Source organism: Crinia signifera, chromosome 1, assembly GCF_055691185.1.
Source record: "Crinia signifera chromosome 1, ASM5569118v1, whole genome shotgun sequence".
NCBI classification, from domain to species: Eukaryota; Metazoa; Chordata; class Amphibia; order Anura; family Myobatrachidae; genus Crinia; species Crinia signifera.
This window is the reverse complement of record NC_139217.1, coordinates 208,459,164-208,478,044: the sequence shown is the minus strand read 5'-3', so window position 1 is coordinate 208,478,044 and position 18,881 is coordinate 208,459,164. Positions and strand designations below refer to the sequence as shown.

Here is an 18,881-nt window from a genome sequence, read left to right as displayed (position 1 = left end):
TCTGAAGCAAGTCCCATAAAAATTTTTTACCTGACCTTCACTTGCGGCTGCCAGAAAATAGCTGTGCCAAATTCTATTGAAATTTACCACAACTAGATTTGCCTGGCTAATTTAATAGCAAAAAAACATGGGACTGTATTACTTCACAAATAATGTCAATGTGGTTAATTGGATAGGCACCTTTATGTAGAAGGAAATAGCTGGCATCTATAATTAAACATAAACATTACTTTTACACCATAAATTAATAAGAAATGGGCGGAAGCCTCTACAACCAATCTGCCACAGGGCTACATGCAGACCTCCAATCTTTCACATGAGACCCATCCTGCTTTATTAATTTGCAAATGCAAATCTTTGTGGTCCGACCACACTTTGCAGCATCTGGAATTCGCACAAAGCGATCGCTGCTGCCCCATAGGGTGCAAGCAATTTTGTGTGAATTCAGGCTGAAATTAGTCTGCAAACCAACAGTACCTTGCACCCTTCGCAATTAACCACACAGGTTCCGTTTGAGTTCAGGCAGCTGCAGAATTTGTGTAATTCACACAGAACGCATGTGTACCATCCATATATTCACAAGAGAACTATGTATTAAAAATGGCAGAGGGCCAGATGCACTAAACTTAAAAAAGTGATAAAATGGAGAGTGATAAACAGCCAGTCAAGAAGCTCCTACCTGCCATGTCACAGACTGTGTTTGAAAAAGGTCAGGCAGAAACGGGTTATCACTCTCCACTTTTTGAAGCTTAGTGCATCGACCCAGAGGCTGCTGTGAGAAGGTGTCACTCCTCCTAATGGGCGTTCCTCTCTGACAGTGATAAAAAAAGGCAAACCGGCCCCAATGAAGTAGACTTCAGGAGAAGTATTAGTACCCTATCCTTCAAGAATATCTTTGTAGGCACGAATCAGTTTTTTGAACCCTGGTACATAGAATGTAAGCTTTCATGAGCAGGGCTCTATCTTCCCTCATGCCCCCTTCTGTCTTTTATCTAAACAATCTCCATACTTTCTTCGATGACATCTAATGCCTTGGGTTTAAGCCACCCTAATACTTATTTTAGTATTGTCTGCTAATACACTTATGATGTTTATATACCCTGCACTTGTCCTATACTGTCTAGAACTAGAAGTCATGGTTGTCTTGCTTTGTTTCCTGGTTTATGTACTCTGTGACTGGGCCCTGTGGATCCTTTGTGGCGCCACATGGATATGGATCAGACTGTAGCCCATATTGAAAAGAACGGGGACTGTGAGATCTACTACGTGATGTATCCCTTTGCAGGTTACTGCAACTTTTCATACGTTTGTCTATTGATACTTAGTTGGGGAAACAAACTTCATGCAGAGAAACCAGGAATTATAAATATACCCCCTATGTCTTTGGAAAGCACATATATGTTTTATAATAAAGGTATGGTCATATCTCTAGTTACATTTTCCTTACTGTGCTCGGTATTAGACAATCCCTGAAACCAGAAAGAACTGCATTTAAAAAACTATTAGCTAATATAATAAACGAAATGAATGACACTCAGAATATGGCACAATAGATATTCACAAGCATACATAAAGGGGTAGAACTTGTTGGCCTGTCACAGTGATGCAATGAATGTAGTGCAGCTATTCTGCTCATTAAGCTGCTGCTGCGTTATTTTTTGGAAAAATTACTGGCAGCGTTCTGGAGGACTTCGTGGGGGTAGTTACGGAGGAGGATTAGGAGAAGGGGGGGGGGGGGTTCAATCACGAATTTGAGGAACAATTGGTAACAATGGCGTGCGATATTACAAAGTCTACTTTCCCCGATCTCAGTGGGCTCACTTATCCCATGGCGATTGTGTTGCTGCAAATGTGGCTATCCTGCCGCTGCAGACAAAAGCTCGAGTTCTCTTGCAAACTTGCCCTGACGCTGCAGCTGCCAATCCCCCTGGCGCAGGCGATGCACAGAACCCAGGCGCCGCAGCACGCTAGTACCCCCGTGTGCACGGAGCAGTGCTGGCGCTGCACGTGTAGCCAGGCCCGGACTGAGCTGGCAGCGACACCCACTAGTTGCCGTCCCTTCTCGCCCCCCTCTTCTGTAACTTTCTCCGCTCTACTCACACACCCTCCTGATCCCTGCCGTACACTTCGTCAGCTGCCCCAATATTGAGTCCGATCGGCGGCGCTTACCGCTATCTGTTATCCCCGAGCCTCCCTATGCATGGTCCTGTCCCCCTTTCCTCGCCTCCGCTCAGCCGTCACACGCCGAGGCTCCCGGGAGCTGCCATGATGCAGCTGGCTGAGGGTGAAAGCCGAGCGTTTCCGGAAACAGCCGACGGGAGGTGTGTAGGTAGGCGGCGGGACCCGAGCCTGTCCGGATGGAGCCGAAGCATGACAGCAAACCACCACCCATCCCCCCTCCTTAACAAATGGTTAATTACTTTAATAACGCTTATACGAAAAACTAAACTGCATCGATGTTATTACGTCATTGCCACGAAGGCCTCAAGATGGTAAAGCACCGTGTGGCGCATATTTCCTATACCACAGTATTTGCTGTAAAGCCGATTTCTATTATCATTTTTCAATAAAAGACAAAAATTGCGGCAGGGGCGTAACTTGAACTTTGTGGGCCACATAACATTTTGAAAGGTTCCCATCATTACACTCTGGATGTTCAGCCAGTCCACACAGCATGTCTCAAGCAGATTGAGCATGACCCAGTGGCGTAAGTTTGTTTCAGTTGCCCGGAGGCAAGATATATATTGGTGCCCCCCCTCCCACACACACAACCCTATATAACCTTATATACAATATATTTTTCTGTTCAGAAATATAGATAGAGAACACATATATATTTCATAACTCAGCAATAGAAGCAATTTCCTTTAAATTAACTGATTTAAACTTACAGGTGGAGGAGAGGTGCCCCCTTGGGAGCAGGAGCCCGGCGGCAGTTGACTCCATTGCCTCCCAGAGTTCTGCCTGTGGCATGACCTGTGTATGATGTCTGAATAGTATCTGGACCCTAGATTGACAGTCATTGATTAGGTCGACAGTCAGTAGGGTCACGCCACTGAATGGTCAACATACTCATGATCGACAGGGGCTTAAAGCCCTGCAGCCCATAGGTAAAAACCACCACTGATTATACATATATGTACAGTATAATTTATTTAGATATAAATATACCACACAGTCCTGTAATCAGCCTTGCATATATGGAATTACATTGAGTAAATGTATACATAAATAGAATTAAAACATTGTTGCTCACATTAAAACATGCACCTTTTTCATGCATTCGATTCAGCTGGTGGAATTTTTGCCAAGGTACCATGTGGCAAGATTATGCCCAGCCTGGCAGCTAGGCTCAAGCCCCAAAGCCACTCCTCCCATGCAGTTACAATAGACCAGTACTGTACTACGCCCTCAGCTTTAGGAATTAGCTTCGTGACTGACCTGACCTAGCCTGCTGCCTCACAGTGAGTGGGCAGTGGCTGTAACGCTGAGATCTAGAGTCCCTTTCTTGCAGCTACTGTCTTGATAGCTTTTATTCACTTCCCCATACACCCCACTCCTGACTCCTCAGCACATTCCCCACGCAGCTCCTCACGCTAGATAAGGAAAGTGCACCAGTGCCTTACAGTGCAATGCCGCCTCCAAGTCCTGCATGTGCCAAACCGCACTGGCCGCTGATTTGGTCCTGCATGACTGTGAGCATCAGGAGCTGCGGGCGCTACAGACAGTTCAGGCTCCATAGCAGCTGCATCCCTGGTAGTTACACCACTGCATAATGGCACAGGGGCCTGACCCACTAAAATCAGTGGAAATATTTTGCACAGATTGGTAAATCTACCCCTAATCAAGTGCCTCCCTTAGGCCCATGCTTCATTGGAAACTCATCATTACGCACACAGATTGGGCATTAATCACACCCACACACCATATTTGCCAACTCTGACTAATACTCACCCTGACTCCCTGTCTAGCAGTCTTGCGCATTGCACCTTACGCCATTATGTAGCTGTTATATACATTTAAACTGCATTGGTTATAAAGCACAATGAGCTAGATGTATGCAAGTGCTCTTTGGGGGAGAAGGGGTATCAGTGCACTAATCCCGCTTCTCCGATATGTAAGGATTCAGTGTGCACTGGTTTGTGACAGGGCTTGAAGATCCAAAGATTATCCACCCCATCTCTACAGTTACACTACTGACTAAAAGTGGACATACATTAGCAATCTATAAGTTGAAGATTTAGAAATTTCTTTCATGACCGCTCAATTTCCCAATCTTACAAGCTACGCCCTCCCACCAGCGGTAAGATGCACATGTTACAGAGCGCGCTGGGGAAAGGGGATATGTATATGAGGCAGATTATGTATGTACAGTATGTATGCATGAGGAAGGCAGTATACTGTATGGATGTGAATATGTATGTACATACCGTAAGCTCCTCTCTTCCAGTCTGTACATCTACACCCCTATATGGCAATGGATACTAGGGCAGATGTACTAGAGCAGAGGTTCCCAAATGCAGTTCTTAATGCAGTGATGGCTAACCTTGACACTCCAGCTGTTGTTGAACTACACATCCCAGCATGCCTGTTACAGTTTTACTATTTGGCCATGCTAAAACTGATGCAGGGCATGCTGGGATGTGTAGTTCACAACAGCTGGAGTGTCAAGGTTAGCCATCACTGCCTTAATGTATCCCAACAATCCAGGTATTCAGTATACCCATGGCTCAGCATAGATGGATAAATCAAATTACGGGCCTTATTCTGGTTAGGTCGGTGCAAAGTACGTACGGTCTGTTTCACCGTACGTTTCCCGTATGCGGATGGTGAGCGTAAGTCCGCCCACAGAACAGCCGCATACGGACGGTCACAAACACCGACAATGGGGGGTGGCGTACAACAGAGCGTACGCCACCGTGTACGGACGGGTCTCGTCCGTTTTCACACCGACATCTTCCGTATATCGGAGCGTACGCCACAGTGCATGGACGGGTCTCGCCTTTTTCAATGGAAAACTTAGCGTATGTCACCGATCGTGAGAGTGAGCGTACGTCCGTGCACGGTGGCATACGCTTCACATATATGGCACTGCAAATCTTGCCTTTCAACTATAATTAAGACAATTAATTAATTATTCTGTTATTCAATAATTGTTTTCTATTAACTCAATTGTGTACCTTAATTAACACCCTAATAAAAACAAAATTTTAACCCTCATTACATGTATATTTATTAAGTTCTAATGTTGCATTTTAATCACTATATATGTGTCCCCACATTGGTTTTACTTTTAAATAAAGTTATGTTGGTGTTACAGTGAAAACGTTGACACATGTCGACTTCTGTGAATTGAGTGTCCTGCTTTTTAAAGTATATAAAAACACTTACTGAATGGGTGTAGATGGTTATAAAATAACTACCTTGACATATATAAGCAGGTGTTAGAATGAATCTTACCTAAAATTAAAACAACCTTTACATGTAGAGAAGTGTAGAAAGATATGCTTCCAATGTGTTTGAGGGCTGTGTGTGGCTTGCACGTAGTGAAATTATGGTTTTCACTTAATAGGCTGCAGCATTGCTTATTACATTCAGGTGTAGTAATCAGCGTTAATTAGCACACCCACCTAGGGGTGGTCTGGAGCTATCTTTGGCGTCCGCCGGTTTTTGGCCCAAAATGCTCGCGATGTGTTCGCCGATCGAGCGGTTGTAGCACCGTACATTTTTGGTGCACACCCCCGTGTACGCCCAGTTTGTTTTCCACATTATTCCGGCCGCTCCCCTAAAAACGGCCCCATGCCGCCCACAATGACTGCACTCTGGCGGACAGGTTTTTTCGCACGGAGAGACCCATCTGTGAGCGGTGTGAGGTCGCCACACCTGTGCATTGCGAAAGCTACGCATGCGCAGATGAAAAAAACAAAACGATCCGCCCGTATACGGTCACACCGTACCGAGCAGAATAAGGCCCTAAGTGAGGTACTAGATCAGTTACCTGTGGCCAAGCATGGCTATACCTAAACCTGGGCTGTTATGATGCCTTAAGGACTGCATTTGGGAACCTCTGCACTAGATGATGGCCTCAATTCTTTAACACACAGATGTTTTATTAGCTCCTACCTAAGCAGCTAATTACACAAGTGTCTTATCCTTATGTCTGCTGTAGCTGCCAGGAAAGCCCTCTGGCTTTGTTCCTAGTGCTCGGACATGGACTCTAAGAAAGTTTTTAGATGCTCTTCCTTATTGAGGAGAGGTCAGTTTTGGTAAAGATAGTCGCTGTAGTGGCAGCTCCCAAGACAGCCTTCTTCTGCAGCACCTCCCAAGCATAGGCGAATCTAGAATTATGGTAATGGGTGGTCCCAGATCTAGACACTATAGTAGGGGGACCTTTGCGCGGTGTAGCCGTGCTGCAAAAAGGGGTGTGGCCTCATGGCAAGGAGGCGTGGCATCACAAAAAGGGGTGTAGTATTACACTTTAGACCATACACAGTAATGCCCATTACACATTTTAGCAAACTCTGTAATACCCATTACACATAAAGCCACACACCGTAATGCCAATTACACATAAGGCCACACACCATAATGCCCATTACACATTATGATGCCCATTACATACTATATAACAAACCGTAATGCCCATTACATATTTGCCACATAAGTGCTGCTTACCTACGTGCTCATTGCTAGGGGGTTCTTGCTTGATGGCACCATAGTACCGATTACACATGATGCCGCACACCATAGTACCCATTACACATGATGCTGCACACATAATGCCCCTTACACATTAAGTGACACATTATGCGTAATGCCCCCACATACCGCCACTTATAGCGTCCCTTAAGCAATGCCCCCAAAAGTGCCACTTACTGTAAATTTTTATATGAGCCTTCGCTGCTGCTGCAGGGAGAGATGGAGAGCAGTGCAGCTGCTTCTATGGGTAGAGGAGCAGAGTGCAGTGCAAAGCACGCACCCACCCACTCCCCTCCTGGTGTCCCCTCTAGCCGAGTGGACATGTTAAATATTGTGCGCGCTGTTGTTGTGCGTGACGTCGGGGGAGCACGCCAGACGCCGGCACCACATGATTGGGGGGGGGGGGGCTGAGGTGAAAGCGGAGAGAAGAATTGGAGCGGAAGCTGCAGGGGTGAAAGTCATTGACAGCTGGGCAGAGAGCAGGGTCGCTGGTCGCTGATGAAAAGGAGAAACTGAGCTGTATTTTGTTAGCATTATATCTCCCCCGTGTGTACGCACCTTGATCCATGAAGCTCAAAATTGAGCTCAGGTGCATCCTGTTTCCACTGATCATCATTGAGATGATCGTACAGCTTAATTGGAGTTCACCTGTGGTAAATTCAGTTGATTGGACATGATTTGGAAAGGCACATACCTGTCTATATAAGGTCCCTCACTTGACAGTGCATGTCAGAGCACAAACTAAGCATGAAGTCAAAGGAATTTTCTGTAGACCTCCAAGACAGGATTGTCTCGAGGCACAAATCTAAACAAGGATAAAGAAAATGATCTGCTGCTTTGAAGGTCCCAATGAACACAGTGGCCTCCATCATCCATAAATGGAAGTTCAGAACCACCAGAACTCTTTTTAGAGCCGGGTGGACATCTAAACTGAGCAATCAGCGAAGAAGGGCCCTAATTCAGGAAGTGACCAAGAATTTGATGGTCCTTCTGTCAGAGTTCCTCTATGGAGAGAGCAGAACCTTCCAGAAGGACAACCATCTCTGCAGCAATCCACCTATTAGGCCAATATTGTAGAGTGGCAAGACGGAAGTCACTACCTAGTAAAAACCGCATGGCAGCCTTCTTTGAGTTTGTCAAAATGCACCTGAAAGACTTATGTAAAATAAAAAGAGCACTATGTATAGATAATTAAATTAGAACTGTGTTTATAAAATATAATAATACGGGTGGTACCTGTAAAAGTAAATATTGGTTAGAAAAAATGTTTACACCCTTTTGGAATTTGTATTTTTGTTTGGAGATATCCCCGTGCTCCTTTCCCTAGCTCACTCTATAGCCGTGTACACACGGCAGCAATATGGGCTATCATCGCTGGAAATATGGTCGCTGGCAACCATATTGCCAGTGATGGGAGTGTGCCCTGCCGATAAATAGCCCCATTCTAAATGCTAGCTTGAACTCCCAGACCATGAGAAACAAAATGTTCTGGTCTGATGTGACAAATATTGAACTCAGGCGTCATAGAAATTGATGGCAGATAAGAACCACTTGGCCCAATTAGCCTGCCCCTTTTTTAAATGTGTAACCTAAACCATATTTGATCCTTATTTCTTTGTATCAATTTGCCTATCTGCTTCACCCCTTCACCTCTCAGCAGTCATCTGCAAAATTTTACCCTCAAATCCATTTGCAATATCACCAATAAAGATATTAAAAAGCACTTGTCCAAGTACAGATCCATGGAGTACTCCACTGGTAACCTTTCCCTCCTTGCACTCCATTTACTACAACTCTCTTTTTTCTGTCCTGCAACCAAGATCCATTTAACCATCTTATGGTGCGTACACATGGAGCAATATGATCGCTGGCAACATATTGCTAGCAATATATTGCTCAGCAATCATATTGCTCAGTGTCCCGTTTTCTGTCAGCGACCATATCTGGTCACTGATGAAAAGGACACACTGCCGGGAGAAGAGGCAGGGGAAGTCGCTGGTCAGAGCAGCACTCTCCTCCGACTAGCGACCATTAGGGGCTGAAAACAGGAGTCGCCGGTGCACACTCCAATCACTGGCAATATGCTCGCTCAGCGAGTAGATTGCCAGCGATATATGCTGAAATCACCTCCGTATTTACACAGCTTTAGAATCCAATCCCAAACTTTCAAATTTATTTAACAGTCTGCGATGTGGGACAGTGTCAAAAGCCTTACTAAAGTCGAGATAAGCTACATCTACAGCCACAGCTTGATCTCTTACTTTAATCACCCAGTCAAAGAAGTCAATAAGATTTGTTTGACATGATCTTCCCCCAGTAAACCCATGCTGTTTAGGATCCTGTAAGTTGCTGGTTTTTAGATGTTCTACATCTCTTTGTTTTAAGAGTTTTTCTATCAATTTCCCTACTACTGATGTAAGGCTCATTGGTCGGTAGATGCTTACCTATTCCTTGCTTCCACTTTTGTGCAGTTGGACTACATTTGCTATTTTCCAGTCCTCTTGGATTATTCCAGTAGCTAGTGACTGGTTGAATAATTTAATTAATGTTTTTACAGCTCCCCTTTTAAGCTCTTTTGGTATCCTTGGATGTATCCTATCTGACCTTATTGATTTATCCACTTTCAGTTTTGAGAGTTCTGTTAGGACTTCCTCCTCTGTAAATGTACGTTTCCACCTCATTTTTCTGACTATACTTGCAACTTCAATGTGACCCCTTCACCTCTCTTTCAGCAGTGAATACTGAGCAGAAATAATTGTGAATATGCTCTGCTATTACAATGTCTCTGTGAAGAAGACTTCCACTCTCTGTGTGAAATTTACTAAGCTGTGAAATACATCCTGTCTACTATCTTCTAGAGGGTGGTAAATAAATAAGAAGTAGCTTCTGATTGGTTGCAACATGACCTGTGAAGTGTATTTCACATCTTAGTAAATTTCACCCTCTGTCTTTAGTCTTATTACTCCACTTTTTTTCTCCTTTCACTTACATACCTAAAAAAAACTTTGCCCCCTTTACAAACTGACTGGGCCATTTTCTCCTCAGCCTGTGCTTTTGCACACCTGATTACCTTCTGTCTAACAAGATACACCTATTTGTCTTCATTATTCTGCATCTGCTTATATTTCTTAAAAGACAACTTTTTTTGCTTTCACAATACCTGCTACTTCTGTTGCAAACACTGGCTTCTCCTTGCGTTTTTCCTAACTCTTTTGACACAAAGTTCTGTTACTTTTAGTATTACACTTTTAAAATTTTCCCACTTCTTCTTGAACTCCTTCCAAATTCCTACACTCTGCCAAAGAATCCCTTACAGAGTTTCCCCTCTCTAAAAAAAAAAATCAGCCTTCCTAAAATCTAACACTATTGTTTTTCCGTGTGATGAGTCGGTCTCTGACTTTATTCTGAACCATACTGCTTTGATGGTCACTGGATCCCAGGTTTTCGCCCACGTTTATGTCAGATATTCTGTCACCATTTGTAAGTATTAAGTCTAGGAGTGGGCTCCCTCACCAATTGCTGGAGGGATGCTCCTTACAAGGATTTGAGAATGTCCCTACTTCTGGTGGAACTTGCAACAGACACCTCCCAGTTCACATCAGGTAGATTAAAGTCACCCATGATTATTACCTCTTCTTTTAATGCCATTTTATTGATGTCCTGCAATAGGCTCTTGTCTAGTTCCTCTTCCTGACCTGGTGGTCTGTATAGAACCCCTATAAGAAGAATCGCCTTCTCCCCTGTTTCTATGGTCACCCAAAGGGCCTCAGTTTCCTTCCTAAATTAAGTATATCCTTGTATAGCTATGTCCCAGTCATGATTTTCATTGCACCATGACTCTGTAATAGCCACAATATCCAGTTCATCCCTGGTCATTATTGCAATTGGGATTTGATTTCCTAAGCTCCTAGCATTTGCAGACATAGCTCTTAAAGTTTTGTTTGTGCTTCTGGTGCTAGCTATGTTCATCTTTCTGCCTATACCTAGTTGGTTTTGATCGGCATTATCTTCTGTTGCAGTGGATAGGCTTCCTGTTTGAGTTGCCTGCAGAGACAATACCTTTAGGCATCCAATCTTCTCACTTAGTATTCTTGTTCCCCTTGAAGATGGGTGCAGGCCATCACTTTTGTATAAGCCAGTCTAGCCAGATAGCTTGACTTTAACCTAATAATCAAAATCTCTCCTCATTAAACAAATTCCTTAGCCAAACATTGACATTTCTGATGCTCTGAGTTCTATGTCATGTTTGGAGGAAACCAGTCCTGGTGCATGGTGGTGGCAGCATCATGATGTGGGGATGTTTTTCAAAAGCAGGAACTGGGAGACTAGTCAGGATAGAGGGGGAAGATGAATGCAGCAATGTACAGACACATCCTGGACCTGTTCCAGATAACTCAATTTCAGACTGGGGCGATGGTTCATCTTTCAGCAGGACAATGACCTTAAGCACACAGTCAAGATATCATAGGAGTGGCTTTAGAACAACTCTGTGAATGTCCTTGAGTGGACCAGACAGAACCCAGACTTGAATCTGAATCAACAGCTCTGGAGAGATCTTAAAATAGCTGTGCACTGGTGCTTCCCATCCATCCTGGTAGAGCTTGAGAGATACTGCAAAGAGGAATGGACAAACTGGCCAAAGATCGGTGTGTAACTAGATAGCTGTAAATCTAGTTTTAGTAGATGATCACTATTTAATTGAAATATCAATCAAATATACTTTAAGTTGTCATAAAATGATATGAAAGTACATACCAATTATTGTAATTTCCTGCAATTAACAACCACCTCCCTTCATTTTATTTTACCTGAATAAGGAAAGTCACACTGCATACATTGCAGATATATTAAGCAAAGTAAAACCTTTTTTTTTTTTTTGCTTAATCCTGCCTAGGTAACACTGGTAATTTCATGTGGCCTACAGCACGTGTTTTTATCACACATTGATCATACTTGCTTACCTAACCCTCTCCATGAGGGAGAAAATGCTTGGTTCCTGGACTTCTTTGGTAATGTATGATTGCCATCACCTGTGGTGATACACCTTTCTTATCAATTACCTAGCTCACCACAGGTGATGGCAATCATACATTACCAGGGAAGTCCAGGAACCAAGCATTTTCTCTCATGGAGGGTCAGGTAGGCAAGTATGCAATTGATAGGTGTGCACAGGTGATATCACTGAACTTAAATCTTTGAGACATCAGCTGCTTTGGTGCTCTTTTTTCCCTGACTCCTATAAGTTTGGACCTGGTACCTATTGCTAAAAATAGTGAAGTTATTTAATGGGTATGTCTGTTCTTACAGGACTGGGTAATAACAGATAGGCACATAGGTAAGAGAGGTGTACACTATATATGAGAGCTCCCTTATCAGTTTATCTGGAAACTGATAAGGGAGTTCTTTATAACATTTCTCACACAGAACCCCTCAAAGTGGGTAATTGGAGGGCTAAAGTCGGCTTCTGGTTTCCTCTTGTAAATATGTGATTTAGAACTCCGCAGTAGGTTTGCCACAAAACATGACCTCTCTAAAGCCCTTGTGAGTGCTCAGTGGCAGTGACTACCTGGCATTGGAGTATAGTGCTTGCTCTAATAGCTGCACACCCTTACCCGACTCACAGTTTAGTTCTTTCTGTATATACAGCACAACACCGGATTATAAAAGACCAATAAATGGATGAAGATTTAAAAATAAATATCTGTTGCAAGACTACCTCTAGAAGGCAATACTAATCCTTGTCAGTGACTGAGGCCGTCTCCTACATCTGTTGTGTATTTAGGGAAAGTAATTAACTTTTATATATCTTATTAAAAACCTATTTCTGGTTAGGAATCAAGTCTACAATTGAGGTTCAAGAGCTGGATTTCATGAAAGACAGCAGAGAGTAAAGTAACATCCAGAACTACACTGCCTTCTAGAAGGTATTTATTGCCCGCTTCTATACTTTCCCCATGAATGAGGGTAGTAACAATACTTGGAAGTCAGGGCTCACCATTCTTCCTATATACTCACCAGACTCTCCTACTTCCTCAGCTCTGCTCACCAGGCACTCAACCCTTCCTTATCTCCATTCAGCAGACTTTCACCCTTTCTCCTTTGAGCTCATCAGGCACTCAATGCTTCCTCTTCTCTACTTACCAGAGGCTCAATCTTCCTCCTCTTATAGATGGGAGGAAGCCGCTGATACCGGAAAGGAGGCGGGGAAACGCGTCATCACCGATTGCATTTTTATACTATTGGTCCATCTGATATATATTTTATCTGGAATACAAGGAGGCTCCTTTAGGCACCTGGATACTAAACAAAGGAGCCACTTCCAACTTGCTCCCCCCAGCCTGCTAAGAAGTATTGGGAAGTAAACACAGTACATCTTACTGAGGTTTTGCCAAAACCAACAGGACCTTAGAGGAGGACCTCCTATATGTCTGGCCAGACATACCAGGACTGGTAACGTTATCACCATTTAAAAAGAATAAGTTTTATAACCCTTTTCACCTTTTTCTAACAATACTAATTTGCATACTTTCTGCTGGGAAAAAGTTACGGATTATTAACATGGTATTTGTGTATTTGCAGGGCGCCCAATTTACATACGTACGGCACCTTTGTACTCACATCGCATTGCATACAATTTTTCTGTGCAATGCAATGCGATGCAATTTCTCATTGTATAAGCACCCATACCATGAGATGTGATGGTACCTCGAAGCGAGCGGACACCGTTACGCGTCCTCCCGACCTTTTCATACCCCCACTATCCACGTCAGCTTAGAGTTGATTTTATAAAGTGTGGCGAGCCCCGCAGATTACTTTACATGTATTACGCGTCTGCTCGCCACGCTTCGGGCTCGGTGGCTCGCCACACTTTATAAAATCAACTCCACGCCGACGTGGATAGTGGGGGTATGAAAAGGTCGGGAGGACGTGTAATCGCGTCCACTCGCCACGCTTCGGGGTGACGAGGATAGTGAGGGTGTGTATGGGTGCATTTAATATGAAGTACCACTATCCATGGTATGGGTGCTTATACAATGAAAAATCGCGATTTCACTACGCAGAATAGCCCACTAAACAAATAGCTTAGTGGGCGCCCTGCTAATACACAAGTACCATAACACCTTTATAAGGCACTTTGATGGCTAAACTTAGATGCAAAATTTATATATTTTTTTGCTTTTTATGATAATTATTTTTTATGGTAATTTGTGGTTATATTAATGCACTGTTCATTTATTAATTAATTATCTTATTATATAATTTCATTTATATTTTCCTAATTTAATGCTCACTGGCCAGTGATTCGTATAGATAATAAATCTAATTCTATACAAGTAGTCCCTAGCGCAGTTTTTATATGTTGTCTGTCATTATTTTCCACCTCACTCCACAATGCTGATGAGTCCCTCATTCATTCTATCTGCTCACATACCATTACCCTACATCAACTCTGCTCAACAGACCCTTAAGCTGCCACATCTCTGTTCTGTTTACCAGACACCGACCCTTATTCTGCACACATGCACTTACTCTTCTTAATCTCTGCTTACCTCCCCCTTTCCTCTGCTCTCTCACTAGATCATCACCTGCATACCACTCACACTCTTGCTCTACTCCATTCACCATACTCTCACTCTTCTTTCTATTTGCTTACAGATCATCACAATTTGTTGCTCAAAAGACCCTAACCCTTCCTTCTCTCTGTATACTAGGCCTTCACCCTTTTTCCATACTTTTTTTTATCAGATCCTCATTTCCTTCTCTCTGCTCAGCAGACCAATCCTTTCTGTTTACCAGATGCACACCTTTCATCCTCTCTGCTCAACAGGTCCTCATCCTTCCTCCTCTTCACTTAGCTGACCCTTAACCTTGATCTGCACACAGGCACTCACCTGTCCTCCTCTCCACTCACCAGACCCGCATCATCCTAGGGGCACTTAAGGTTATTGTAGAGCCTGTTTATGGTGTTGCAGAAGAGTCTCTTATGCATGAGTAGTATTTTCATTGGACTAAGATGTCCATTGAGAGCATTAACTTCTTACTGCCTGTTCGAAATGCAAACATTTTTTAATTGAGGTTTCCCTTAAAATTCTAAAGAACAAAAACATAAGACATGCCAAGTGGATATCATATAAATACTCATGTACAATAAAATCAAATAAAAAAAAAAGTAAAAAAATGCGATAAATGAAATTTCAAGTTTACAAGTGCGAACGTTAATGCATATCTTTTCCCTTGCACACATTGCAATTGTGCATTATGTAGAAATCTCCATGGGGTAGGTTTCAATTCTAATAGTCAATGCACTTTTCTAACTTGTTTCCTTGACTGGCTGATCTTGGGTGTTTTCTTTGCACTTAGCCCCTTTGGTGCTATCCAAGTGCCCATCGGAGGTGGCTATAGAGAATGGAGGCTGAAACTCATTATGTGGTGGAGTAATGTGACACTCAACTTGTCTTTCTGAGCTAGGAGCTGATGGCTCTGATAACCAAGAGACAAGAGGGCATCTGTCTCTACCTTTTGGCTGTAGAGGGTAAAATGCTTGACATTCCCAAAGACTAGAACCTCTGTCTTGTTCCTCGCTTTCAGAGGTCTGAACAGCAATTTGTGGCACTAAGAGACATTGCTGTTCATGAGCTGTAATCCCCGATGTTGAAGTTGCAGGTCTTGCTTGAACCCATGATGTCTGGTGGGGCAGCCGTTCCCATAGCACGGAGTTGCTCCCTTCTTTTTGCCCTTCAGAATTGGTGTCTCCAACTCCTGACTCTAGCTCATCAAAGCTGACTTCTTGCACGGCTTCCTGCTTTTTAAAGGAGTCCCTTCTCTCTGAGAGATTAAGCCTCCTCATTACTACAACTTCTGTATCACGATCATGTTTTTCTATTCCCCAGTCTCTACAGCGACAGTTAAAATCAGACACACCTTCTGTTGCCTCAGGTGACTCCTCCCAGTGCTGGGTTTCTGGCGGTGTTGTCTTACGTCCACATCCAAAATGGGTGACTATCTTTTCTACTGATTGTACTCTTTGTAAAAGAGGTGACCGTGGAGCCTCTGTTGTCCGGCTCCGTGTTCCTTGCCGAACAATTGAAGGAGGAGACAAAGTCTTTCCCTGGAAAACACCATGCCCACTCCTTGGATGCCCAGGTAGCAATGGGGAGGGTGAACGTTGTGGTGAAGAGGGTGGCTGATGGGCAGAAGAGGGTGTGCATGCCAGTGGAGATGGGGGAATGCTGCTTGTGGATTTCCTACGAACCACCTTCAAACGTTGGCCAGTGAGCTTGGGTGCTAAACATTGCAGCGAACTGGGGCGGATGTGTCCAGCAGGTGAGCTGGGTGTACTAGAGTTTGGAGATGTGCTTTGAGGTATCACAGCATCTGGAAAACAGATAGGTTGATTTAGTATGATCATCTAATCCACGCCTGAAAGGCTGCTATTTAGTACATTTAACTTCTAATGACCTTAACTCACATTTTGACTTAATTGAGATAATGATTTCTTGTGGTAGCATACTAATACATACTTCAGAAAGATATAAATATATTGGAGAGTGTACAAAAAAGGGCAACTAAAATGGAGCATGGCCTACATCACAAAACTTACCTGGATAGACTAAAAGATCTTAACATGTAGAGTTTGGAGCAGAGAAGGGAAAAGGGGGGACATGATAGAAATCTTCAAATATATAAAGGGTTTTAACATAGTACAGGAGGGAAATTTTCTTCAAAGGTAAAGAAGTAATAGAACACGAGGACATGCACTGAAACTGGAGGGAGGTAGGTTTAGGGGAAATATTAGAAATAATTGGTGGAGGTGGTAGAGGCTAAGACAGTAGAACAATTTAAACATGCAAACATGCTTGGGATAGGCATATGAATATCCTTACAAAAAAAATAAGGATTAAAAAGGGTTGAGATTACCTGAGGTGTAAAAAAAAAGGGGCAGACTAGATGGGCCAAATGGTTCTTATCTGCCGTCAAATTCTATGTTTCTATGTTAGAAGGCAATATTTGGGGAAGCAGATGGTGAGGTACATCCCACCTGGGCAGAAAATTATAATTTATAGATAACCAGAGCAGTAATTTCCGCCTCTTACTGTTGTGGGGGTGAACAATTGTCTGTATGAGGCTATAAAGAACAAGTAATAAAACCATAACCTAAATAAATCACATTTTGGTCCCAAGGTTCTGTGTATCCACTTCCTAGGCAATGTATTGGATAATAAAAATGAAGCATTAAGGAAGGGAGTCTGCTTTCCTCTATTGCACTGCCTCTTAGCACAAACCTTCCATCTGTTTTAGTTCTAGAATTATTAGATCATACAGTATAGGAGAACACACAATGACAGACCCCCTGACATATAGCTCATACAGTATCTACTTAATCTGATTCATTGTTAGAGTATTTAATCTGTTTACAAGTTACTAAAAATAAATTCCTGTAATATTTGTAGTATACCATTTGTCATACAGAATATGTATTTTACATTTGTCATACTGCAGAAAGCATTTGGGTACAGGCCAATCTTAGTTTTTTTTTTAAATAATCAACTCATTGTTCCCCTTTTGCAATTAGTGCTAACTGACATTATGAATGATCTATGATCTTGAGCAATATTAAACAACATTTATACATATCTCAATTAAATGTATAAAAACTTTGTACGCAATAAACAGTACAATTGGGGAGGGCAATGTACTGTAGGTGGTCAGGTCACTTACCAACCGGCATATCGGGAGCTGGGCTACGACTAGGAGTGGTGGGACCAGGAGACAGACTATGAGTTGGGGAGGCTGGGAGGCTCTCACTGGAAGACAACGACTGGTGGGAGACCTGAGGAGAAGCTCTTACTGGTTTGTAATACTGTTGATTGCTTAGAAATCTTCTTGAAAAGGGAGCGCTTCCTATATCGAGAGAAACAACACTGCTTACGTTGCACAGATTTGTAAATTCAGTAGTGCACAGATATTAATGTAGTAGTGTGAGGTTTACAAATGAAGGTATTGTATTGGCTGTATGTACAAATAAACCAAATGTGGTCCAACCGTAATGACAATTCATTTTGCAGTGATTAGATCTCTTAAATCTGAATGTTTGTGTGGAGTGGGCAACCTCAGATAGAGCGACCAGTGTAGCTAGAAAATTTCTTGCTGTATCCCTTGGTGTGTGATGTGCTGGTCTTCATCAGCCTCCTACTCGGTATTCTGGATTAGAAGCTATTGAAGACAGCACATCTGTATACAAAATTAATAGTACAGGTTGAGTATCCCTCATCAGAAATGCTCAGGACCACGAGCATTTTGGATAAGGGAATTTTGCGGAATTTGGAATATTTTAAAATTTTCACTACCTTGTCCCCCGGCGCTGCCCCGATGGTATCCAGGTGTCAATGGTGGCCTTCGGAATACTCTTCACCGGCATCTCCAGTCCCAAGAGTGCATTGCACGGGTTCGCGCAATGCATCCTTGGGACCAGGGATGCCGCTGGAGAGGATTTCGATGGCTGCCGCGAACACCTGGGGACGAGGTAAGTATGAAAAAAGAGGCACAGGGAATCCCCCCCCAAAAATAAATATTCAGAAAAACCACGGTTTTAGAATATTTGGGTTTTTGGAATACATGAATAAGGGAGACTCAACGGTTACATTTAACAAATAAAAGATCAATTACTACTATAACAAACCACCCAATATTCACATAATCCTATAAAACCTTAATCTTGCTTTTTTCAACCTCTTGTATTAACTCTCCAGCTGCCAACATCACTGAATTATTTTATATTTGCAACATTAGAGATGTGCTCGCACTAATTTTACAGGCAATTTCAGGCATACACGGGTCATTTGAAGCCAACAGGTCGCAATCGAGGCATAAAGATGCATGCAGTCGGTCACTCTGTCTTCTGCCTTTTTACACAGATTGCATGTTTTTTCCGAATTAGCAGCACTTTCAGACAAAAACATGTGGAGTTGCCGATCCACTTCTTTTGTTATTTTTGGAATTTTACCCAAGGTCGTAAGATCAGAACGGTCATTGGTAAAATGTAAATTCGACCTATTCTTGTCGAAAACAGCCAATATTTCCACCTAACGTTCAGCATTACTCTCCTAAATATTGCCTTAAATAATTATTAATATAATTAATATCCTGTGGTATATGTATGGTTAAGCGACACCTGGTTTGTG

The 18,881-nt window shown here is 42.8% G+C and overlaps 2 protein-coding genes across 3 annotated transcripts in view; both read right to left on the bottom strand.

Moving 5' to 3' along the window:
- Positions 1 to 2,342, bottom strand: part of PIK3R2 (phosphoinositide-3-kinase regulatory subunit 2) — a 94,785-nt gene extending 92,443 nt beyond the window's left edge. Inside the window, exon 1 of one of the 2 annotated variants that reach the window (XM_083179226.1) lies at positions 2,170 to 2,342. The gene's annotated coding sequence lies outside the window, so the exon portion shown is untranslated. The remainder of the gene's footprint in view (positions 1 to 2,169) is intronic. The other variant, XM_083179224.1, reaches the window with a different exon arrangement.
- A 12,405-nt stretch (positions 2,343 to 14,747) lies between these two features.
- MAST3 (microtubule associated serine/threonine kinase 3) overlaps positions 14,748 to 18,881 on the bottom strand; it is a 213,563-nt gene continuing 209,429 nt past the window's right edge. Inside the window, 3 exon segments of the mRNA XM_083179223.1 lie at positions 14,748 to 16,074; positions 17,419 to 17,524; positions 17,526 to 17,601. Of these exon segments, the coding sequence (XP_083035349.1) occupies positions 15,011 to 16,074; positions 17,419 to 17,524; positions 17,526 to 17,601 (1,246 nt within the window). The 3' untranslated portion in view covers positions 14,748 to 15,010.